The 25,513-nt window shown below is 40.8% G+C and overlaps 1 protein-coding gene across 1 annotated transcript; it reads left to right on the top strand.

The window, feature by feature from the left end:
- The first annotated feature begins 10,089 nt into the window (after nucleotides 1-10,089).
- Nucleotides 10,090-14,372, top strand: LOC112075402 (homeobox protein Hox-B4a-like). The gene is made up of 2 exons (XM_024142407.1): nucleotides 10,090-11,668; nucleotides 12,624-14,372. Exons 1-2 carry the CDS (start codon nucleotides 11,245-11,247, stop codon nucleotides 12,950-12,952), a joined length of 753 nt encoding a protein of 250 aa, XP_023998175.1. The 5' UTR covers nucleotides 10,090-11,244; the 3' UTR covers nucleotides 12,953-14,372.
- Nucleotides 14,373-25,513: the final 11,141 nt, after the last annotated feature.

Below are 25,513 nucleotides of genomic sequence, written 5' to 3'. Positions count from 1 at the left end.
TATGGAATGGATATCAACACCAACAATCAGAAAATGTCACCAAAGTGCGCAATGCCAAATGCTAAATGCCATGATTTTTCCTAGAAAGACCACACACACACAAACACGAACTCACACACACACTATAATGATATGCGTCCTAGAGATACAAGCAAATCTTTGTTTGTACCCTGCCCAAGTATTTTCAGGCAGGGAGGGTGTGAATAACAAAACTGGAGACGAACGTTCACATGCGACCCCTGTATCAAAATCTCCATGTAGGCAGGACTATTTCGAGGAACAAAGCCTTGAATGAAAATCCTTGAGATATATCCAATACCATGGAAATGGCACCTCTGTATGACGTATGATTAAATCCCTCGTGTAAATTGTTTAATAGTTGTGTCAAAGCGACACTTACATTTGAGACCAACTGTAGTTGAAGTCAGTTGTAAACTTTAAACTCTAAATCATTACATGGCCTTGTGTAAAGATCTTTATCGTGGAATCTCTGGCAGTTACTGTCGATCAAAAAAACAGAGGATACAGACGTCATTATTTGAACAATTAATAACTATGTAGTCTACCCAAAGCAGGGGGCAACCGCAACAGAGATAGGCTAGCGAATGGCTGCTAATAGGGAGGGATTTTATTTCGGAAGTTCCTCAGAACTCGTCTACAGAACTCCAACTGTCATTAATTATTTTCTCTCAGATCTATGCCAATGTATTTGCAATATGGCGACGACTGACCCTCTTTCTCTTCTAGTATTTTCAACCGTTTGAACAGTTCGTGTTTGTAAGGAGAGTTGTGCGTATCACAATGCAACATATTCAGAAAAAACGACTTTACACAGTGGAATATTTACCATAAAAAGTTATTCAGAATCAACAGGTTTGTTTAGCATTATTCATATTCATGACAGGCCAAAATTAATTCACAAGGATATGAGGTTTTATATTTCTAATGGCAACTTTTGCATTTGATATTCAGGAAAATGGAAAATCCACTACGGGCTTCTTTATGAGGCCTATTTAAACGTCTATTCATATGACGAATATGAGCAAGACAGACGTAAACACGTTATTAATGTTTAGTTTCACAATAATAACTATATCACAATAACAATTGCCAATGAGGTTAACGTTTTATGCGTAAATATTAGATTATGTTCACTGAGACTACATTTAATTGCACTTTCTCTTTTCCCAAATATTATCAAATCAACAACACAATAGAATGATTCAATCATATGTTCAGCTGATGGGAAGCGGCCCATACGGTAGACAATTTGAGAATCCAATATTGTCCAGTGGGATCTTAGGCCTAGTTCATGTTTTTTTTAAAAACATTGAATCCTACAGCGTCCTATTTATTTGAGAGAAAAAAAATGAATATTGAGTTTCCGGTGTGATTTACTCTTGGCTCGTTGTGTGTGTGTGTGTGTGTGTGTGTGTGTGTGTGTGTGTGAGCGCGTAACAGAGTGAGGAAGTTCCAGCCAGTAAACAGGAAGGAGAAAATCTGGTTGGGAGGCGAGGTTAGGGCTTCCATTTCATTTTTCATCGGCTGCCTTTTGATAATGATAGCCTACATTCGGAAGGGCTCTGGCCAGAGGCCTCAGCCCGTCACAGAAGTAGTGCGCGACATTCATTTTTACCTCTTCAAAGTTGTCCAACGGGTTCACCGACCTAGACCCCCACGAAGTCGATCACTTTGTTTTTTCATCATCCGTTTCCCGTTTATGTAGGCTGCATGTACTTTTTGACAGTCAGAGGCTTAGCACGAGCATACAAGTGTGTAGATCTGTGGGTGAGTAACTAGGCGACAGCTTTTTCATTGCAAGGTGTGTGTGCTTTTACGTGTGGGTGTGTTTTGGTGATGTGTTGGCACAACATGAGAGAGCAGAGAGAAGCTTATCCATAAATGGGTATGAAAAACTGTATTGTGGTTTTAACAGAAATTACAAGATGTGTGTCACAAGTCTTGTTCTTATACAGTGCTTTCAATTTGAGACGTGTTGATAGCCAATTTAATTTGAGTTTGAAGATAACATGACTGACTCAAATAATCTTGAATTATGACAAACTTGTTAATGCAATTTGGAGTTGCTGTTGCTTATGAACACGACTTTCCCTTTTGTCTGGGTCTCTACGATTATTTGGTATCACAAAAACCTCAAAATCTTTCCGGTGTTTTCGATGGAGGACCTGGCACATTCGAACGCCACAATTTCGAACGTTTAAATTGCCATTTCAACAGCGTAATGTGTTTTGCATATTGATAGAGGTAATCTGGGCGCATATCTCATCCATAATGCATAGGGTGTCACCGCGAGGTCAGCAGACGAGCGATGCAAAGCGAGCTCTATCTGAGTGCGCAGGCGCAACCACAATACAGCAAGCCCATCAAGCGCAGCCACGTGCCATGTTTACCCACCGACAGGGGGAAAATGAATTAACTAAGTTGTTTTTATTTACCTATTGTTTACCCGCTTCTGTATCCGATTCTCGAGGTGAAATGAGGGGGAGGGGGGGTAAAGGCAACGAAAATATCCTAAATGTGTCCTGCACGTGGCCCATGTAGTGTCCACTTTTGAGAGGATTTCAACGGAAACGCGCTGAATACTCCAAAAAATCTGATATTCCTTGCGTTGAGATAAGAACTTGATAACGCCAATTCCTTGTTAATATTCGCTAAGATTTATGATAAGGGGATCACCCTCCTGCATATATTTGAAGTTGTACATCACCTATATTAGATGTGTATTCCATGCATGTTTAAGGTTAGTGATAACTGGAGGAAAGGGAATCTGTACATAATTTCATTACCTCAACATATTCCCTTCGAAGGGCTATTAATTCATTCCAGAAACAGCTATTTATATTTGTGAAACTTTTCAAATTATTATGCGATTTTTTTTTCATATTGCAGATTCTTAACATTTCCTTCACTTCTAAACTATTTGTTAATGGCTTTCGTCTTTCAATTCTATCTACACAATAATAATAATAATAGTTTAACAATGAAATTGGGCCATTGCTGATCAAAATGTCTTGTGTGAAAGAAACTGACTGTTTCATGTGAATACATATCGAATCTCACACTTACCAATTGATGTCAGCATTACAAAGCATTTGTATTTTCCAAAAAAGTTTAGTTAACTTTGGTGATCTTATTTATCCTCAAAAACCACTTTACCATAATCCAACCATACACCACTAAGTAGGCCTACCTATTTTCACAAATATTTATACAACGAAATATGTTTTATGTCCTATTTCTCTCCCAATTTTACTCATGCTGCATACCTTTATCAGGCTAAATTATTTTCTGGAGTAGGCCTTAAACCTAAAAGTATTTCTCCACAAACACAAAAAGCTGGATGTCTTCCCATATAGTTATGTTTACACAATTAGATCTGTGCCAAGAAATATTCACTTTAAATGCAACTCTCTCCCGTCGCCAGCAGAGCCCGCTTTAGACCAAGTTCATAGCCACAAGAGAGAGTTGTAAGCCCGCTTATCTTCCACCCACCCAGCGCTTCGACCATTTGAAACATAACAGTCGATAACCTAAACACTGTTCTTTACTAAAATAGCCATCTCAACTACGTAAAATTGTACTTTGATTCCACAGAGTGGAGACCACGAGTCGAAACAGCCTTACTAAAATACAACCAGGCGCACATGACAAACAATTCACGTTAGACTGTCTTATCTCCCTGTTTTTCGTCGCTTTGTTGACTACACGAAAGGCAACCAGAAAATAACCCTGCAGCGTCTGCTAAAAGCAGTTCTGAGATAAGAGAGTTAGCATCGTACACTCCCGGTCTTTCTCTTCTCCCCTGAAGCTAATAAAGGAAGGTGAATCCAGTATTGGTCGATTGGTTGTATAACTGCATGGGGTCAAACAGTTGAGGGGTCAAAAGTTTACGTCGTGCGTGACTCTGCCGTCGGCTGTCGACTCTGTATTCTAGACCAATTGCTGGGTGTCAATGGCAAAGTGGGAGAGGAGAGGGAGGGAAAATAGAGAAGGGGGCGCGAGGGAGGGGGCTACAGAGATGAGAGAAATTATAGGAAGAGGAGAGGTGAAGGGCTGACCTTCGTGGTAACAAAGCAACCCCCAGCGCGCGATGGAGAGAAAAATGGACGCTTAAATTGAGGGAAGACACGGAAAGATTTGGTGACATTGGGGGTCTCTCACGCACATTACAGGTGTTTGCTCTCCCCAAATGTCCTGTCACAGGGACAGCGGGAAATGCCTGATGGCTCGTGCAATAAAATCGTATTTATTTTAAACAGAAGCATTACGAAGAGAACGAGAGTAAATTGCCCATACATAAAATGCAGGATGAGGAATTCTGATAATTTACTCTAAAATAGCTCACGTCTGTTCATCATATTGCAATTAAATGTTACGCTACATGTGTGCTTCAATCTTAGTGGTGTGTGTGTGTTTAAAAACCTCAACATATAGGCCTAGAATTATATAGTTTTCCCCTTTCCAGCATTGGATAATCAAAATAATGATAGGCCTATCAATGAGGCACTCTTCGTTGACACTAGCGAATATATTTCCGTTTTTGTTGCGTTATTTTAGTGTCAGACATTTAGCTAATTGGCCTGTATGAGGACACTTCTTGTCTGTTTAAATAACATGGGAGAGGACAAACTAAAACGAATGATTTGCTTTATTGTTATTAATTCTACTCTTCCACGACTACAACAACTACAACTATTATTGTTTTATTATTACAATTATTATTAGTAGCTGGCAGTAGTGGTGTGCAGTAAAGAATGATGGTGCAAGTGTTACTGCCATGGCGGAGGTCAAACTATAAAGGTAATAGGATATAGTATAGGGCTAATATCTGAAATCCCTGTATGCTACCTGCGATTGTGAACCCCAGAGCCCTCCCTTCCTCTCTCTGTGCTTATCAGCATAACGCCGTCAAAAAAAAACCCCATCTTTATCTTGCTTACCATCTTCAAAATCACTCACCTTATCTGATTGCCCGCTTAAAAATAATGTGCACGGAGACAGAACCAACATCTTGAAAAATGAGTCTTTAGGCATCCTAAATAAGGTTAAGGTTAAGGGGATACACTCAAGCTATAGACTACACTTATACTGGTATGTAATTTTTTTTTTTTTTAAACAGTTTAAAAAAACGTCTGTTTGTTCCTATCCTTCGCCAATGGTCTCCATACTAACTCTAAGCATATTCAAATGATGTTAAGGCTGGAATCATTATGGAGCAGGTTCATTCTATTTCTAGACGCTACAGTTGCATATGACGGTTTCCCCCTCACAAATGTGTTGGGTTGTTTTTGTTTACGTCTATTTTATGAGAAAGTATTTTGTAACCCCTGGAACAATTTGTTTTTTTTAAACACAACAAAGTCTGTAGGCTACGAAAGGCGTATTGCAATGCACATCATTTCAATACTCAAAAGAAGGAAATCAGCCTCTGTTGAAAATGTCAATTTGTCACTTCCACAAAGCACTGCGGTAAACAGTGAAAATACAAGGAAAACATCCCGTGCCCCCACCCTGAAGAGAACAACAGTTTTCATTTCACTGTGAAAGGATGGGTAAAGGATAGTGGTTGGCAGAAAAGGGATGTTTAGACAACGTTTTGTCCACATGGTGACAACTTTCCCAAGTAAGAATATCAAAGTAGCATACCTGGTATAAGGCTATATCAAGCAACCTGGTTGCCAGTCGGAACCCTATAACACCGTCCTTCAACAAATTCATCAACAAATAGGCCTCCATTTTTCTTTACGTAAACCTCTTTATCAACGTCGAGAAGTTGAATTGGTGACTTTGGACGTGCATTATTGAGGTATGCTTAATGTTCGGTGGAGAAAAGAGATGGGAGAAACGAGAAAATTGATAATTCAGTAAATAAATAATTTCGTTATTGACAGAAACATTTGGCCTAATGGTAGAGTTTAGGATGATATAATTCTGGTTGGTCGGTATTTTGCCAAACAAATAAGTGCATAAGTGGTGAATAATTGTATTAGAGAACATGTCCCTATTGGAGTTCATCCGGAGTTCACTGAATTAATTTCAATTCCATTGTAGCTTGTGCGGTTGCCTGGCAGGGTATTGCCGTGAATTTTAATATCTGCAGTTTGCACACGGCTAGAGAAAGACAAGAATGAATTTATCTATCGTAGCTTTACACTTTTCAGTACGTCAAAGGAATGAGCATCGAATGATAGCAAAGATGATCTCATTTATTTTGAGCCCACACACGATGCGTGCGTCCCTAAAATGTTCAACGTAGGCCTATTATACATATAGATGAAAATAAGACAAAAAGTGAGCAGACATGTTAGATCCACAATACACAATAAATCTACTGTAAGGAAAGGGTATCGAATATCCTCAACTGCATTTACTTGATACCCTTAAATCGACTAGTAGCCTATGTGGTGATATATAGGCTATCAACTATCAATCAATTGAATAATTTACAAAATGTTATACAAAATATATATATATATATTTTTTAAACAAGATAGATTTCTAAATTTGATTCTACATCAACAATATTGTATATCGCGGTTTGTTAACTGCACATTTGGTTCCCCCATTGTGCACGGGACATTTTACATACGCAACAAAGAAAATGAAAATCACTATGCTTGAGTTGTTTTTCGGGCTTGGAAAGCCTTTTTGAATGAGCCCCCTTCCTAGTCCATTTTTCTTCAAAGTAATGACCTGGGCACAATTCAATATGACCGAGCAAGCTATGCATACATTACTATAGAAGTTGCGAGTGGGAGAGACCCAAAGAAGGGGTGAAACGCAGGTCAGCACGTCTAACAAATATTAAAATGTCCTCGGACTCTTGACACGCCTTGCTGTTTAACAAAGACTGCCAAACTGCGAGATTAATACGAAAACTTGAGTCCACAACAAAAATGCATTAAAGCACCCGGTGGTTTGTCGCGTTCACAACAGTAGAGGGGTAATGTGCATTTTATTTTTTAGATGTATTAGGTGGCATACGGTGGTGTTGCGCGGGGGATAGACTAGCCCTCTCGTGTCGCTCACCGCAAGGTTAAAGCGAATATGTCGCATTCGTTCGACTGATGAAGTTGGTTTCCTGCTGTTTTATCGTATTTCTTTTCTTCCTCTTATAGTGTGTGGTCTACGCGTCGGAGATTGGCTTTCGCCCTTTGGATAGTTTAATGTTCGCCTGCCCATTGTTGCCCTATGCTACCGGAGTGAAGTTTAGGGGAACATCGCGGAAATGAGAGGGAGTTTCACGCAGAAAGGTATCACGGAGAGGTCACGGGCTAAACCTGTGGCGTTAGAGAAAGGTAAAGGGCGCTTCAGGGCTCATGGTATGGCGAAACGGAAAGAAAGGCTTGGAGAATCGACAATAACCGGAGCAAGACCGCGTCCTGTGTGCAGCAGGAGAGATGGGGAAAGGGGGGAATCGAAGACGAGATGAAATGTGCCAAGGAGCGAAGTAAGTAAGAAATTGTCGCTTAATTTACATATTGCGGTGTTCTCTGTTGAGCAGGTGCTTGCCTGGGCGGACCACGTGCTTTGCACTGCGGTGAGTGGCAATGTTCCCCCTCCTTTCATATTTGGAGTAGTTATGACTTTAATTCAGCTCATTGGGGCGCAGTACCCTGAGCACCGTGTGGGGTTTTGGGGTGAATATTTACCTTGGCTATAGTTTGTGGGTGCTCTCCTTGAATGCCTGTCGGTGTACACATTAACCCCCGAAGGGGCAGATGGCTCAGGGGTCCCTATGCCGTTCAGAGGGGGTAGTTAAGGGGGTGAAGGCGAGGTCGTGGACTCCAGGGGGTGAAATGGCTAGGGTGGACACTAGGGCTGGACTTTCTCCCTCTTTCAAAACATATTGGTCCTATTTTTGTGCGTTAGAATTTAGTCGCGTGACATATGTTTCTTATACAGGTATGATTAGGACTAGCTGGATTAATTTGTTCATATTGTCCACATTGTATATTGATTATTTCAGCCGTGATATAAAGAATGCTAGTTGTTTTGAGGGGTAAGATAGAAGAATAGACAGACAATGCGAGAAAGGGACGATTTGAGTGTTCAGGACATTGTTAAGGCCTATTTGTGAATGAACGAATATGTAAACGCTAGGGGTGCTAAAGATTTCGTAATATAGATTTGGTTTGTTGTTTTCCTCATTACAAAGTATGAAACGAACAAAGAGAATTCTGGTATAGAGAGGTTCACTTCGATTCCATCTCCATTTTTTAGTTTTTCTGAAATGACAGTAATAGTTTCTTTAATTGAATTTGGTCCCAAATTCCATTAAAAAAAAGAACCGTTGCGATTTCTAAACAAAGACCCATCCAAAGAATAACCTATACCCATTGATATAGGAACACTTTGAGATAAATATATTTAGACTAAAATGGACACATGGGATTAATAAATATCTATAGGCCTACTTTTTGCTTGTTTTACTACTCTAATTTATTGGTAGCCTATTAAATAATGGCACAATATAAGATATTTCAAAATATTTTAATTCTCCATCATAGGAGTCGACTATCACAGGTATCATGTTCGATTATTAAATAATATGTCCTCATTAAATTAATAGCCTATTTGAAGATGGAAAAATATATTTTCCTAGTCAATATTTCAATTTATTTAAAACAAAAAAAATTGTATAATAATCTAATTGCAAATGTCTTATAGAGGATGGTTTGAGAAACATGCCTTGATGTTGATTAGAGGTGAAGGCCTTTGTTGAATGTGTGTGTGCATTGTTTTATTTTTGGACAGCAAAAGCTATACTCGGAGGCTATTTGACACGTAGCCTGGGCCAATCATTATCAGAGTTTATCCGAAATATTTCGACGTAGTTTGTTATGCATTTTAATATAACTCTGTAAGTCATTTACAGATATTAAATGCCAACGCAACCTATTCTTATTAGGTATTGTTCAAAACACGTTAAACATTTAGCTCTCACAATGAAGTCGATATCAAATGGTCTACTCTGTAGAAGATTATTGTGGTTCTAAATGCTGTCGTACACAGGTCTTACCTCGATAGTATGGATGATATTTTAGCCTTTTGTATATGGTCAATATGCTTGCTTCTTCGTCAGGTTGTAGTCTTGAGTAGCCAGACTGAGTATATGTGCTTTTTTCCCAGGACGTTTAAAATCGAAATGAGAGACTCTGGGCTTGTTGTGAGGGGGGAAACTTGTTAAAAAGGTCGTAAATTCTGCTGTGCTGCTTTAAGGATGTGAGAGGAGTTGGCCACTTCTTCCTTCGTGCATATTTTATTGTTTTATATACCCTACCCCCGGATATCGCCGTTTGAGTGGTGTTTGCCGGGGACTTGTAAACAAAAATGACCTGCCATAAAAAACTAAATGTTTTAATACAGCCTGGGCTCGAGCTTCGGTTGACCTTTCTGCAGTTTAACTCACTTGATCTTTCTTACTATGTGTATCGTTGCTTGTCAATATTGTGTACAGTAGTCGATAAGGAGCTGGCTATCTTATCATCCCGTACACCCTCAAGTTTATTCACTTGGCGTTTGTTCGCTCTGCATTGTCAAATAGATTGCTGGCTTCGGTTATAAACGAGCTACTCCCTCTCTTTTAAGTGTAGAAGTGTGAGCTAAGCTTCAGTCTCCCCTGAATAGTAATATTTTTTTAACCCTATTATTTACACTGATTTGCTCTTACTGTTCTTTTGTGGTTACCGAAAATCACTGTGCCATTCACCCATTGTGCAATATATTTTGGTGAGTCATGCTGTCTTTTTCAAAGCATTAAATGCATGGCAGAAACAAATGCGAATGTGTAAAGTTGGTCCCTACACATCACGAGCTATGTTTGCGAGCAAAGCACCTTTCATTAAGTAGTGCTGTAGCACATTGCTGACACACTTGAAGGAAGCCTGCTTTGGGCGTAGCACCTTGATACCTCACATGACGCAGTCAAGGTGAGAAGCCCCTTTCAATACCTGTCCGGAGAATACCTGTCATCTATATATACCCTGTAGATCCGGATTTGTGTGAACAGACTCACGGTCACAAATTCGTGTCTAAGGGAGTATGTAGTTGACGTATACACTACGCGCCATCGATGGATACAGGCGACTGCCAGTTGATGTTAATTTGAATTGTGTTGTACCATTAGGCTCTATTATCCCAATGTAGGCTAATGGGGTGAGACATTTTGATATTGTTTTTCAACGTTGATCATTTCAGTAGAAAAGGTAACCGAAAGTTATAATGGGTTTTATTTGCCATGATAATCTGTCAAGTGCTGTGATTTGCTTGTCTTCCACTGAAAATTGATTTAAAAACAGTCAATTTGGACAACAAAGGAGGTTTATCGCATGATCACCCACCATGCATGGAGCCTTATTCCAACGATAACATTGCATGGGTTAGGATAATGCAATCCTGATAAGGACCAAAACTATTATTCGGTTAGCAATGCAAGGGGCGCATGGTCTCAATTACTATGCAAGGTAGGTGTGTAAATTGGTGTGCAGGATAAACGTGGTGTTTAGGGGGGGACTGACGGTGACTCGCTTTAACGCAAAGGTCTAGCTGTGATTTAGGAGGCTTTGTAACCTGAATTAGTTGATGAATTTTCTATCGATCCTAAACAAGCCTAGATTCATCTCTGACAGGCTTCTGCTGCACGCAGCGCACGCCAGGGCATTCTCTCACCATTATTAGCGAGTGCATTTAAAAGCCTGGCAAGAACGAGCACGCGGCATCACTTTCCCAGCCCTTGTTTTCAAACGCTCCAGCATAAAGAAGAAGAAAAAATCGTTCAAATGGAAATAGCTTGACTATCAAGTTTGGGACGCAACACTTTTCTTGTTTATGTACTGTATAGCGAATTGGGCAGGTGAGGGGGTTGGCTAGTTGATCTGCTCTGTAGACCGTTTGAAAACTCCGGTGGTATGTATTTCTGGCGTGTCTGCTTCGGGTTGTTATTGTTTTGATTCGTGCTTATCGCGGAGCGGGCCAGTGTGTAAAAAAGTATGCAACATTCGAATGCCACAAACTATGCCAGGATGATGTGCGGGTTCTGCTATGCCTAATCCTATTTCCTTATCCGGGAATCGTCAGGATCCACGCCATTGGCTCTCGCTGTCACATGGATTCTTAACTTTGTTCACTTGACAGAAAGTAGGAGGGTTCTACGAAACAGGAAAACGAGTAAAGCGATAGATATAAATTTTAGTATATTTTGTGTGCAATTCAAAGAAATTAATGGCCATGAGTTCCTATTTGATCAACTCCAACTATGTCGACCCCAAGTTTCCACCCTGCGAGGAATATTCCCAGAATGACTACCTACCCAGTCACTCTCCGGACTACTACAGCGCCCAGAGGCGAGAGCCTGCGTTTCAGAATGATTCGATCTACCACCCGCGGTCGGGCTGCGCCGACCCGCCGTACACGACGTGCCAGGGTCCGGGGCAGCCCGCGGTGGTGATGTCTCCACGGGGTCACGTCCTCCCCCCAGCCGGACTCTCAACCCCTCTCCCGGAGCCTAGCCACCATTGCGACTCCGTAACTCCAAGCCCTCCACCCGCGTGTGGCCAGAATCCCCTCAACCATAGCCCTTCCACGGACGGCTCTCGCAAGGATCCCGTGGTTTACCCCTGGATGAAAAAAGTGCACGTAAACATCGGTAAGTGCTGCTGACTTCTCCCTACTCTGCGTCTTTGTGAGCCTGAATCAGTTTACCTAAGGTGGGAAGCTTAGTGTTCGGTGCTAAATCTCTCCCCTCGTGAAGTAGCCCCTGGTCTAGATTTACGATCGGCTGTTTGCAGGGCAATATAATTACATCCTCCATAAAATTTTAGTGCACTTGTTCGCCAAGTACCTTTGAAGTCTATGTAACCTAGCCCTTCTCGTTTCTTCCCAAGATTGGTTTTAAGACGACTCGACTATCCCATAAGTTAAGTTTTATGCTTTGGTAATTTGATTTTAAGTGGTTGGATGTACAAACGTGTACTTTCCTCTGTCACCTCTCTATTGTTCATGGGAAAGTTTTATGGAAGCGAAAACATTCATATTTATGGAGACTACAATAAAACACTAATGGTAAGGCAAAGAGTTGAACTCTATTGTAGACCCACACAACTATTCTGCAATGATGAGAGTGTGTGCTTTGAGAACTAGAGCATGCGTTCAGACAACGACAAAATGCTACTATTGTAAAGTCGTCGTTTAAAGACACAGCGTCATTCGCCAGAAATTCAAAATTAAGGAGTTAGGGCCTTACTTTTAGATAGGTTATTAGGTATTTTATTAGGCTTTTTGTGGATACTATCCACTGTGTTTTGTCTATTTTTGAATTGGTTGAATCATTATCCAGCACCCATTCAGGCTCTAATAACACCCTCATTCACAGTGAACGTATATAAAATACTACGAGCATCCATGGATGTAGGCTTACTTGTAGAATTTTGCATAACATAATCCAGCAAGGTTATGTCTATATAGGCCTACTTCGTGACACGTTCTGGGGCAGATTTAATATAATATTCAAATGTATTGATCTGTGTATTAATAATGGCCTACAAATGCAATACATGTGTGTTTTGGGGATGGCCTGTAATATATTGCTCTCTGTCCCACAGTGAATCCAAATTACAACGGGGTGGGTGAGCCCAAGCGCTCGCGGACAGCCTACACGCGACAGCAAGTCCTGGAGCTGGAGAAGGAGTTCCACTTCAACCGCTATCTGACCCGGAGACGCAGAGTGGAGATCGCCCACACCCTGGTTCTGTCCGAGCGCCAGATCAAAATCTGGTTCCAGAACCGGCGGATGAAATGGAAGAAGGACCACAAGCTTCCCAACACCAAGATCCGCTCCAACAGTAACTCCAACAACACAAACTCGCAAAGCAGCGGGCTCGCGCTGGGGAGCTCTCAGAACCGAACCAGCGGGCCTCCACCGAGCCTATAGCCTCCCCCCTTCTCCTACCCATCCACCACCCACCCACCATGCACTTTGAAACCTCCGTTTCTGGAGTGGGATACATGGATTCCACCATGTTTTTACCTCCCCTCTTCAATTCAATTACAGGGATATAACATGTGGGGGGAAAGAGAAGGGGGAGTAAAAAACGAAGAGAAAATGTGTATCTTAAAAAATGTAAAAGGGGAGAAGATTCAAACACAAACACTTCCAATGATGTGTTCACAACCTGATCCAGTTCCCTTTTTTTTATCCCGTGCCCCTCTCCTTCTCTCTCTCCTTCTCTCTCGTCCCCCCCCCCCTCCATTAGGACAGAAGGCGGCAGATACTTTTCAGATTTGGTGAAGATGGATCCGTGTTTCATCTTTAATCATGCCAAACTCGGCCCCATTTGTCATGTTTACTCTGCAGTACAAAGGGTGAACCGTGGGGCCTGCCCATTACCTCGACGTCCAACGTTCTGTTTAATACATAGCCCCCTTGTTTCGTCAAGAGCCGTTGTCTTACTCCTTTTTCTCTCCTCAATACTAAAAAACACACCGAATATGTTCTCCGAACATGAAGGTTTTTTGTAAGAGAAAATATAGCTGATTCTCAGTTGTATTCTATGTTTATCAAATGCAATTAAATTAAGACTGACAACGATTGTGAGGTCCGTTGCTAGTTCATTTTTACAGGGACTCATTTTCCCTTCTTTGTTTCTAGCAGAGACTGGGTGCGTTTGAAAAAAAAAGATGGTAAATCACGGTATTAACATAGGATAGTCGTCGCAGTGGAATGATAAAGCTGGACTTAGAGAAGCATATATGAACCAAAATCTGGTACAAACCTACCTAAGGAAAATAAAAACAGCACTACAATGTACTACCTTGCTATTATAATTACCTCAGTTGTACTTATGTTCATTATTTTCTTGCCTTGTGTTATGAAGTGACAGGTTAAGCTCATTTGAATTTTGTGGCAAGTATCTGCAATACGAACGTACTCATTTCTTGTAAGTGAAATATAATTTAAGCAATTTTGTTGGCCAGGGTTGTAAAGAGAAAAAAAGGTGCGTATATTGCATGACTGAATACACATTAATTTGATCTTTTATCTTTCTCTATCTGGTATCCTTTCTTGGCACATAAACATGCGCACACACTCCCTCCCTCCTCCCTTTCGCTCTCTCTCTCTCTCTCTCTCACGCTTTCTTCTCACCATGTGCCATTTTCGGTCTTTTATTTGTACGTGTTCCTTTTATTTACATTCCAAAGATCAGTCCTGTCGCTGATAATGTCGAACTGTTATTTTTTTCCTCCTCTATATTTGAATGTTGCTCTTTTTCTGCTCTTTCTCCTCAGTGTCTACCTTTTTATTTGTAAATAGCTATAGAAATGTAATAAATGCTTGAAAAAGCGTCCATCTATCCTCTTTGTGTCCTCCTTTCCCTCTGCCGCTGTTTCCCCAATGCTATGGGTCCAAAAGATACGGAGATAAGTCGCTCTCGTCAGACCAGCTCCTTTAATAGCAAGGGATGTGTAAAAAAAAAACTAAAATGATTCAATTTAATTTTGCCCTCCCCATGGTGGGTTTTCGTTTGCCTATCTATGTAGCCTGTCTTTAAAAAATCACTGAATATCTCCGTGGTGATTTATATCTTGTGGTCATGAGTGATCCTGGTACATTATGCCTTGTAATCTCGTTTTAAATCACAAACCCCTTCGTTTCACTCTCTTCTCTCGTTAATTTAACGGTGCTCACACACCCGCTGCTCGCTGGTGCTGAAAACAGCCTGAAAATATGGATCCTCGTTTTGAAAAAAATGTTAAATAGGTTCTCGGCTCGTGGGCTTTTAATGCTTTAATGAGTCTAATTTTTGCACAACAGTTTCTCTGTGTTTGCTGGCTCGATGTGTTTTTTTTTTATATTACAAAGGAGCGGGCCGGTGCCATAGCTCAAACCTTGACAACCAAATAGATAATCAGGAAGACAAATGGCTTCTTTTGTAAGGCGCGGCTCTTGTATTAATTTTCATTTTCTTCTCTTAGAGCAGGTATCGAAAATATAGAGCAGGAGAAAATAACATTCTGTTTGGGTGTTGAACTTTAAACAAAAGTGTGGGCTCAAATTGGCCTTCTAGCATTCCGTGGAACAGAGCTTTTCTATTACTTGTTGTTTGATGTAAGCCCCTGCGCCATATAGCCTCTTCCAATCCATTTATATTATTTTTTTCTCACCATATATTCCTGAAATGCCTTTTCAAAACCTCCAGCTTCCTACAGGCCTATGCTATGCCTCAAGACATTGAAGCAAGTCCAGTCAAATATACACACATGGTACCATTGAAATACATACAATGTGATAGGCCTACTATCGAATTCGTTCACAGTATTCTTGAATGTGCTCCTTTTTTAAGTCTATAGCTCACACACATAGGGCCCTTAGGCAGTGTCTCTATACTTTTCAGATGGCAAGTGATATTATGTCCAAATGTTGTGATATTCACAACAGTTCAAACGTCGTTTATTTGAATAGACACCATTGGTCCCCACGCATATGTGTCTTCACAAAAAAGCCCCCAAGCACTTGCATAGTAAAATAAATGAATTTGCGTGTGACATCACATACAATATGCACCTTAGAATTCTATTCTTATCCTTTATTTTTTTTAAAGAAGCCTTCTGCCTTCGGAGGGTGAATAGGAGCGAACAGATTTCTATGGGGGCCCCAAAAGTTCACCACCATTATTAGCGGACAGAGCCAAGAAAAATGTGAGAATTATACAGAAAAATCATTAATCACTTCTTCTCTTTAAACACTTCTTCTCCRCTCTATTGTCATTCAGCGGCACAACTGCACGGACCTTCTGCTAGGAGGGGAGAGGAGTCTTGGAAGACACTTGAAGATACACCCCCCCCCCCCTTCTCAACCCACTACCTTCTTTTTGACCAAGTCTTGCACACAAGAAAACTTTTTTTTCTTGAAGGAAAATCATCATAGAATTCCAACGACATTGAGAATCTTCGCATTACCGAGGATGGCAGCGACGAAGGTAATGACTTTTTGTTTCGTTGGTTTGCTTTGGTTGGAGTTTTATTGCTTTATAGCCCTTGCTTTCACAGCCGGGTAGCAGGCGCATTTGTTGCGGTCGGGGGGGTGGGGGCTAGGTAGGTTTTATGGTCGCTTTGATATAGTGTGGGGACTTCTGGATTCCCGCTGTTGTGTATCCATGATCCGTGTGGAGGGTAGAAAGGAAGTTGCGTTTTCCTGAGAATTTGTGCAACTGTTTACTTCTCTTGGGCTCCAAGCGTCACCTCTGAAATGGTATTAACATGTCAAATGTCTCTCTCGCTCACCCTCTTCCTCTCTCGCTCTCTCTATGTGTTGCTTGTTTCAATAGGCCTATGTTTTTAGCACATTATATATATATGGATATGGGTATATAGGCTTTGTAATAGGCCTACACACCCATGCGTAAGGTTGCCTTTTGGAGTGGACAACGTCCTTGTCTTCAACGCTTGACTATGCACTGCATTCTTCCAGGATTGGGATATTTACATTCTTAGAATACTGTGCTATAATTGGCCTATTTTTCTTCCTGAAGATACTTGCTTAGTGATACTGGCAGTTCAATTTGAATATGAAGCCTAAGTCCTATCGTTTTTATACAGGTGCGTAAATGCAACAGAGGCTTGGCTATGAGTAATTCGATGATCAATTGGTCAAACCAAAATTAAAAGAACGAGTAATGGGGGGGATACCGATCGCTAAAAAAAATAATTGACCTCGAAATAAACGACTTGTAGCACATCTCTGCAACGCAATTGCATTTAGTAGTTTGCTTACATGAGCACGAATGCCTCAGAAGTGCATTCACTGCCGCTTGACCCCTCCAAATCAATCTCTGCGGGTATAAAAAAAAAAGGCCAGAGGTTCTGCGCCATGGCTTCTGCTCCCTCTGCGGGCCTGCGTGGCATGATGCGTGTTAAAGTAACAGAAACAAATGGTAAAAAATATAGGGACTGTTATCGAAGGGAGAGGCAGAGAGAGAAAAAAATCAATGGGTGGAATTGCCAACAGAATGGCCTGGCCGAGCGCGAGTTCAACCAGGGGACACGTTTTCTGACCGATTAGGTCCGTTGCGAAGTCACAGACTGACCCGTGGCACCCCTTGACCCCTCGCAGACTGCACAGTGCTCCATGTTACATTTCCAACAAAGACCCCGGGCGAGTTAGTCATAACACCGCGGCCAGGTGACTGTAACCTCGGGGCACGGTGCTATCTCCTCTCAGACACCCACGTAAACCAAACAGGGCCTTAAGAAAACAGACAGCCGTACCCTTCTCCAGAGCTATCTAGCTGCATGGATTCTTTTTTTCTCTCTCTCGTTCCCCTCAGATTCACAAATATATAGGCTAAGCCTCTGGTTGCTATAGGAGACGTATGGGTTGTGTCCCACATCTCGTTGATAGGCCTCGCTATGAGTGAGACTGTTCATTTCAGCAGCTTCAGCTTAACACAGGAAGTCATGGGGCTTTTTACCCCCAAGATATGACTACTATATGGTATGCCAACGCCTTGCATTGTATCATTCTCCCTCAGTCCCCCTCCAGCCCCGTTCCCTCCCTCCTTGGACCTAAAACCCCTCCAAGATTTGTTGGAAGCCTCTGCCGCTTGGCCTGGAGAGCTGCGGTGGTGCGGTGTCTGTTTCAGATCACCCCGCTAATTGCGAAACAAATAGCCTCCGCGCATTGATGAATTATTATTGTGGAAAGCCACTGAGCGGAGGTCAGCGCCGTGTCGTCACAGAGATATATAGCGTACGCACGCGCACTTTGTGTGCAAAAGCTGGAAGCGTTTTTCTTTTTTTCCCTTTTTTTTTTAAAGGAGATATTAAGTAAAGCAAAGCACGGTCGTTACTGCTGCCAGCAACGACCCTCCCCCCATTCTAACCCACTGTCCACTAATACATAGTACAGTATATCATTTTACTTTATTACCTGTGTAGGGTGTTGTTTTTGTGTACACGCACTGCTCCTATCTATAGCGTACTTCTAGCTGGCCTCTTTGCTACTCTTTATTACTTAGCCTACTACTATTATTATTAGAGCCTACTACTACTACTACAATTTCTACTACTAGTACTTTAATGATACTACTGTTATTATTATAGCCTACTACTACTACTACAACAACTACTACTACTACTTTAATGATACTACTACTATTATTATAGCCTACTACTACTAGCTACAACAACTACTACTACTACTACTTTAATGATACTACTACTATTATTATAGCCTACTACTACTAGCTACAACAACTACTACTAGCTACTACTTTAATGATACTACTTTTATTATTATAGCCTATTACTACTACTACTACTTTAATTATACTACTAATGATAATAGCACAAATAATGATAGGCCTACATTCAGACAAACAGTACATACATACATACATACATGTATAAGCTATATAGTACATAAATACAATACAAAGGCTACTGTACATACACTAACAGCATCCATAATTCATCTTTATAATTATTATCGCAACGCCAATAGCTTGATACCGTTCATCATGTATGCCCACCTTCATGTTTTATCATATTTCAGACTGGCGTCCATAGATTTAGATTTTTTATCAGAAGCTTACAGTATTGATTGAAACATACCTAAAACAACTAAAGTGTAATGTCAGGTTATGTTACATGCTGGCTGGATGCTGAATGTTGTCCTATGGAGTCCATGTCCTTCGCAGAATATTTTTTTTTTAAAGGCTGTGTGTGTCCTGCCGGATCTGACAGATTTACGATCCCCAATAAAGTCCGGGATGTTGGGCTTCGTAAATCAATCTCTGCTACCCCATATAAACCTAGCCTTTAGCATAACGTTGTGTTTACATAGCCAAACTCCAGCTTTGAGTTTCATGGACTGCTGTTTGATTTTTGTTTCTGGTGAGAGTATTTATTGTTTATTGACCATTTACTTCTATTATGATGATGATGATGACTAGTATTATTGTTATTATTATTATTGTTATGTCTTCTGTAAGCAAAAGTAAGCCACAGATAGGCTATTCTTTATTTATACAGTATTCCAATAGGTTTTTTAATGGACACTTCAGTTTTTAAGTGCAGTTTTATTCAATTCTAGAGTGATTAGGTTAATCATTTACAAGGATAAGGCTTTTGGGTGTTCCCATCGATCACGGATTTTTCTTAGACCTTTTCTTGCAATGTATTTCGTCCAAAAAAAAAAATAGTCTATTATTAGGCCTGTCCAATCATCCCTATTATGCTCATTAAGTTATTGGTGTTGTTGGTGGTGGTAATATTACTATTATATTTAGCCTACAGAATATGGTGTCATTCTTTTGTGAGTAGTATTCGTTTGTTGTTCTTATTGTGGTCATCTATGTTGCGATTATATGGGCCTACTGTGATTAGTATACTTTATAGCCATCATTAATAGTGCTATCACCCCTGCAAATATTTGATTTCAATTATGTGTGAAATCTTTAGCAACTCCTTGAAATGTGTTGTTAGTTTTGGATTTCTGTGTTTCCCAGTCGTCCCTTTGCGTCTCCCCTATGCTTTTATCGAAGAGAGTAAAGCTACAATAATGATACAATAACGATTTTATCTGACATGCACAATTGTGTTGTTCTACTCTGCCATCCACATATAGGCCTATCTTGCGTGCATTGTTCACATTTTCCCCCGACCGCAAATATTTCCAAAGAACCTGCTGGGCAAAGTTATAACCGCAAAATAGCTATACTATACAGCGTTGATTTCTTTCCTAAATTCCTCGGGGTAATTACATTTGATATCAAACACTTTTGTGCCGTTTTCCCTTCAAGCTGTTTATTTTCTTGTGTACGATATTCCTGGGGAAAAGGGAAGCAGCTTCAGTGTTCTGTTGTTCTCTGCTACTCCCAGGCACAGCACCAAGTCCTGCTATTGTTTGACCTTCAGGATTCTCCTTTAGACATAGCTGCATGGGTCTGTTGGACACAGCCCCAGGTCTATTGTTCTGAGAGAGTGCAATGGCAGAGCACACCAAAGGATTGGTACCATTGTTGCCAAGTGCTTGCGGCAGGGTCTCTCCCCATTACAACTCTCTCCTATCTGCCGCGTGCTACCTGTCTTTAATTCGCTCCACAACGGTTCCCTGCAAAAAATGAATCACCCTCGTGCCACGGGCTTCCACCAAATTTGTTCATAATTAGATGGTTGCTAATTTAGAGATCTCGTCGGCACAGCTTTGTGTGCTATCACCTCACAACTCCTGTCGAAGTCATTCGAAAATAAGGATACCTCAAAAGGTCGTTGTTTTCTTTGATCTTTTAGCAATTGTGTCATATTGAATCACCACCAGTAACAACAGTGTTATTATGAAATTGACTGTGGGTGAAAGAGTCGTATGCATCGTTTTCATTTCTTCCAGAATGGCCAAAAATGTATTTAATTATTGTGTGAACAAAAGATTTGTGCCAACCAACAAGGACTTCAACGAATAATAGAACATAAATAATCTCAACAAGAGATTATAGACCAAGCAAACAAGTTTAGCTATTACAAAAGTGGCTTTTAGTCTACGCCTTCTGTGCATAAATCTATATCTAAATAAGGATTGCTTGTTTTTCAAGCGAAAGAAAAACACCCTTATCTCGAAATACATAAACAGAGGTGATAAGGAATAAAGACAAAACGAACGCACCCAAGAGTTTCACTATCCTCCTCTATTCGTACCATGTCATCTCTCTCGTATTGCCACTTAACATAACTTATTTCAGTAGCCTACATAGCACACACAAGACGTATTTCTCCCATTCACAAAGAGCTGTAGAGTAAACGGTGTAGGCCTATAGGCCAGTCTTTATTGTATATTTCTGTAAAAGATTTAAGTTGGAACGTGGGCTCTGGAGTGTTGGGTCAGAGTGGTCCCGCGAGCGTGCAGGGAGAGGTACCCCATCCCCCTCCTGGTCACGTGATTCATTAAATAATTAATGCAGAGGTTGCAGAATAGATATGTATTCGTCAGGAATATCGCAGACATGGTCTCCCTGTGTCTGACGTGAAATTCAACTGTCCTTTTAAAAACAAGACCTATAGCGGAGAAAAAAAAGAGAGGGGAGAGACACACAGAGGCTGCAATAAAACAAATTTGGACGGGAGCCTCTCGTGGTGTGGACATTGTGAGTATAGCGGAAACGGGGACGCCACTTCCACGCAAGTGCATTGCTGCGCTGTTGGCTTACCCGAGTCAATGAATTATATGCTGTTTGTTATATTGTGGTAAATATGTCAAAAATACTCATCTTGCCGTACTTTGACATCATGCATGTATTTGCACCCATCATCCCATCGTTTGACTTCAGCCTTGGTTACATGAACGATACTAGCCGTTACATGTCATAGTACTGCACTGTATTGCAATGCAATGATAGCGATGTATATATTTTAAAAGCAGTCGTATTACTATTCTCATCCGCCCCCATCTCATCTCGGTCTTCCTCATGTCTGCATGTCTCTCTCTCTCCCTCTCTCTTCTTTTCAGCCAGCTTCTTCGCTTGATTTATAGTGATATGTGTGTCAGCGGCAGCGGGCTGCCATTGTGTGTTTGTGAGGGAGTTGTGTTGTTTATGGCCGTCTCCACGATAAATCATTTCTCGGGGAAAATGATTGGCGAGTGATGATACGCGGGAATGAGGAAGAGATTCCTGGATCCTCGTTTCTCACTCTGGCTTTTTTGGTTGCTTCTTGTCTCTCGCCGGTCGAGAACAGCTTCAGCCTTTTTCACACTCCTCTCTCCCCCCGCAGTTGATTATCGCGGGCGATTTACGGCAATGGATCAGCAAACTAATATGAAGGCTAAGTAGCTCGAGATCTTGAGTTACTACATATGCGATTACCAATTCAGGGAAGATTTGTTTAAATTTGGCAAAACGGGAACGCCTCGTCGCCATTTGAATCTCATAAAAGCGCCGGAGCTCGTCAGCATAGGCCTATTCATAGCCAGAGGTGTAATACCTGAGCTTCAGACGTTTTTTGGACAAGATATACAACTTAATTGGAATACAAACTTAGAAGAAGAGTAGGCTATAATTCAGCTAGATGGGAAGTGTTGTATCAGAGGGGTGGCGTGACGAGCATAGTATCGACTCACTGTAGCTAAAGGGACTGGAGGATTTCTTTTAGAATATTTTTCGACAGATTTCTTTCGTTTAAATTTCTGTACATTTTCTTCGACCTTGAAATGATGCAACATTTGATGACTTATGTCAGTAGCTTATATTTCTGAATTTAGTAAACAGCAGATAGTATTGTTTATTATTTGGTGTACTGTTAGTATACTGTACTATTGTGTCATATAGCACTGGCACCCTTTTTATTGGTTGTGGTGGCAATTGGGGGGGGGGGGGGGGGGGGATATGTTATTTTCTGGGCTAACCGTAGTAAATGTTGTATATGACGCGTTAACGTTGTTTTGGTGTGGATATAACATTTGTATGGTGCATTGATGCGATTGAAAGAGGAAACTATAAAGACAGACAAAGACTGCAACAGTTTCCCACTTGAAAATGTTTTACTCACATTTTGGTGTGAAAAGGATGACAATACAGATAATAAAATCAGTATTTTGTAGGATAATAATAATAATAATAGGCGTAATAATAATACATATTTATTATACAGTGCTTCCTTTTATTCATGAATACAAAAGCAGCTTAAATGTCATTCCCATGGCTGGCTCCTTCCACAATCCTCCCCTTCGCCTCGCTAGTGTAAACCTTTGTGTAACAAAATTAGAACAACTCGGTGGCTCCCATCAAATATTAATGGGCATAGCAGCAAGGGGCAGCACTTTTCAAAATGTCTATTCCAGCGGCGCTCCTTGTTGTCGGGCGCTGTGTCAAAAACAATATTCCAGCTCATTTCGGTGGACGCTCAGGAGGCAATGAGAAGGGGGACATTGTGCGCGTAAGAGATCACCGTTGTTCACTGAAACCGCCTCATGTCTGATTTCAATGACAGCCCAGCGTTGGAAAAATTATTCCAAATGCCAGTCAGATGGGTAGCTAGGCTGGGTGCTCAGATTATGTTGGAAACAATTGTGCATCATAATCATGGTGCCAAGACAAATGCTAATAGCATATAGTAAAAAACGAACTATTAGCATTACGCACAGGTCTAATACACGTAAATAGGCTACAAATAGATTATTAGTAACACTTGTAAGTAGCATGTAATGGTAGCAACAGTGGGATATGAGGCTTCTATAATAGCGTCAGTATAATACTATTACAAATGGTCTATATTCCCCTCCCTGCCATAACTAGAGGTTGAAAGCTGAAAGTGGGCCCTTTATTTGAATGGCTCTTTGGTTCGATTCTATAGGATAGGCTATTGCACTTCAAAACCTTTTCAGCAACCTGCAACTGATTTACGGCGTCCAGATTGTATATGTATATCTCTATATGGCTCTATGTATGTATGCGTAAGTGTGTCTGATTATTGTTTATCATTTGTGTCCCAGACAAGGTCGTTAGAATCCCACGCGTAAGAAACAAGGCAGCACGAGCGCATCTTCCCGCTCAACAGCAGTGGGAACAATACAAATATATGGCAGCCATATTGAGCCCTTCTCTCACAAAAAGGCGCGACCCTCCAAGAATACACCATTCATAAGCATAGCCCCTTCTCTCCAGAATATTCTCTCGCTTACCTCAACGTATTCGTATTGTTGTGCTACAGCAAACACATCGAGATAAATGTATTTCCATCCGTTTTTTTTTGCAATTTGTTTACATAAAGAAAATGGTGGCTCTATAATAATAGTATTTTGGAGGTAGCTTAAATTCGATTGTTGCACTTCCTTTTTACAATTATAGATAGACTACGACGACACTGCTTGCTTCACTCATTGTAGTATAAAAACAATAACGGAATGTATGGTACATAACACTGCAGGCGACAAAAGATTCACTAGAACACAAAACTTTTCCTGTGGACAAAAAACAAAAGACGTACCATTAATCATTAATTTACGCGTAAATAAGTAACACATGTATCTACCACATAATAACCAGGACAAGAGGTACACAAAAAGCAATGGGATTGTTTTAATATATCCAAACAAGAGAGAACTGTTCATTCTAAAGCCTGTCCTAACCTCGATCTAACTTAGCTCTATAATTGCAATATTTGTCATTGTAAACAAATATCGAAAGCTTTAGTTTAAGTTTTATGCAATGAAAATCTAACTATCTAACATGTCTTGCATTTATCCACTAAAACATAAGCGTAATATGTATCCTCTTTATTTCAGTCACATTGACCACCCTTAGCCATAATATTAAGCCGAAATTTGACATAATAGATTACACGAAGCCTAATACAGTTTCGATGTAATGTTACTCAACGACTTGCTCAAAAGCTACACAATAATTTAGCTCCCCAAACCATCTATTAAAAGCAGGTGAAAACACAGCTAAAATATCCATCGAGTGGTCAGATTAGTCTTAAACTTGAGTCTTAAACTTGAAAATAATAGCTGTTATTTCCCCTAAGTTATATTACCAGTATTATTATTATCCTTGTGAGTAGTCTATTTCAATCTCCTAATTCTTTTCAGAGGGCCATGTAGATATTGGTTGGCCAGGTAGGTATTTCCCCGGCCTCCAGTAATGCAGGAATGATTACCCCTTCGGAAATAAATCAATATGAAGCCCCGCGCTAATTTATAATGATCTACAAGAGCAGCAATTCAAAAGCGCATGAAAAATGACCGGTGAAACCGTATCCAGAGGCTGCAAGGAGAATTTTCACTCGGTTGAAGAGCATGCAGGGGAGCGATAAGAGTACTAAGCCGGAAATGTTCAGAAGAAAGGCAAGGTTTTTCATGCAGGACTCAAAATAACTCGGATACTATCGTGGTACATTTGCATCAGTATAATTGAACTTCCCTCTCCATACCTTGTATCTCTTTCTCTCTCCCCTTTCTTTCTATCCCCCTCTCTCCATTTCTGTCTCTCTCTCTCTCTCTCTCTCTCTCTCTCTCTCTCTGTGTTTCTGTGTGTGTGTGTTTCTGTGTGTGTGTGTGTGTGTTTCTGTGTGTGTGTTTGTGTTGTCTGAGCGTAGGCAGATAACACTCAGACGCAAAAAAGGATCAGCCAAGAAACAAAGCCAAGTGCATCCGACATAGTCACAAATTCTAAAACGTAATGATCTTTACAAAATGTACAAACGTTAGTGCAATAAAAACAATCACAGGGTGAGAGCTTTACAGCACATCAAGATAGAGGTCATGTATTTTTATATCCCCCGCTATAATGCACGCCTATTTCATTCGTGAAGAACATACTATCCGTTATCCGCCAACCACCCCCAGCCTAAAAATGAATTTAACTCTGGCAACAAAATGGCAGTATCGGAATGAGGTTGACCACGTTCACCCCTGCAGAAGCCCGCAGGTTGTAATCGCCATATGGCCCGCGTGTCGGCCTCGCAGCCGTGCAGTCAGATCCCTATTGGACAGACGAACCCCTTT

The sequence above is a fragment of the Salvelinus sp. IW2-2015 genome, unplaced genomic scaffold (assembly GCF_002910315.2).
Source record: "Salvelinus sp. IW2-2015 unplaced genomic scaffold, ASM291031v2 Un_scaffold3139, whole genome shotgun sequence".
Lineage (NCBI taxonomy): Eukaryota > Metazoa > Chordata > Actinopteri > Salmoniformes > Salmonidae > Salvelinus > Salvelinus sp. IW2-2015.
This window is presented reverse-complemented; position numbering and strand designations above follow the sequence as displayed.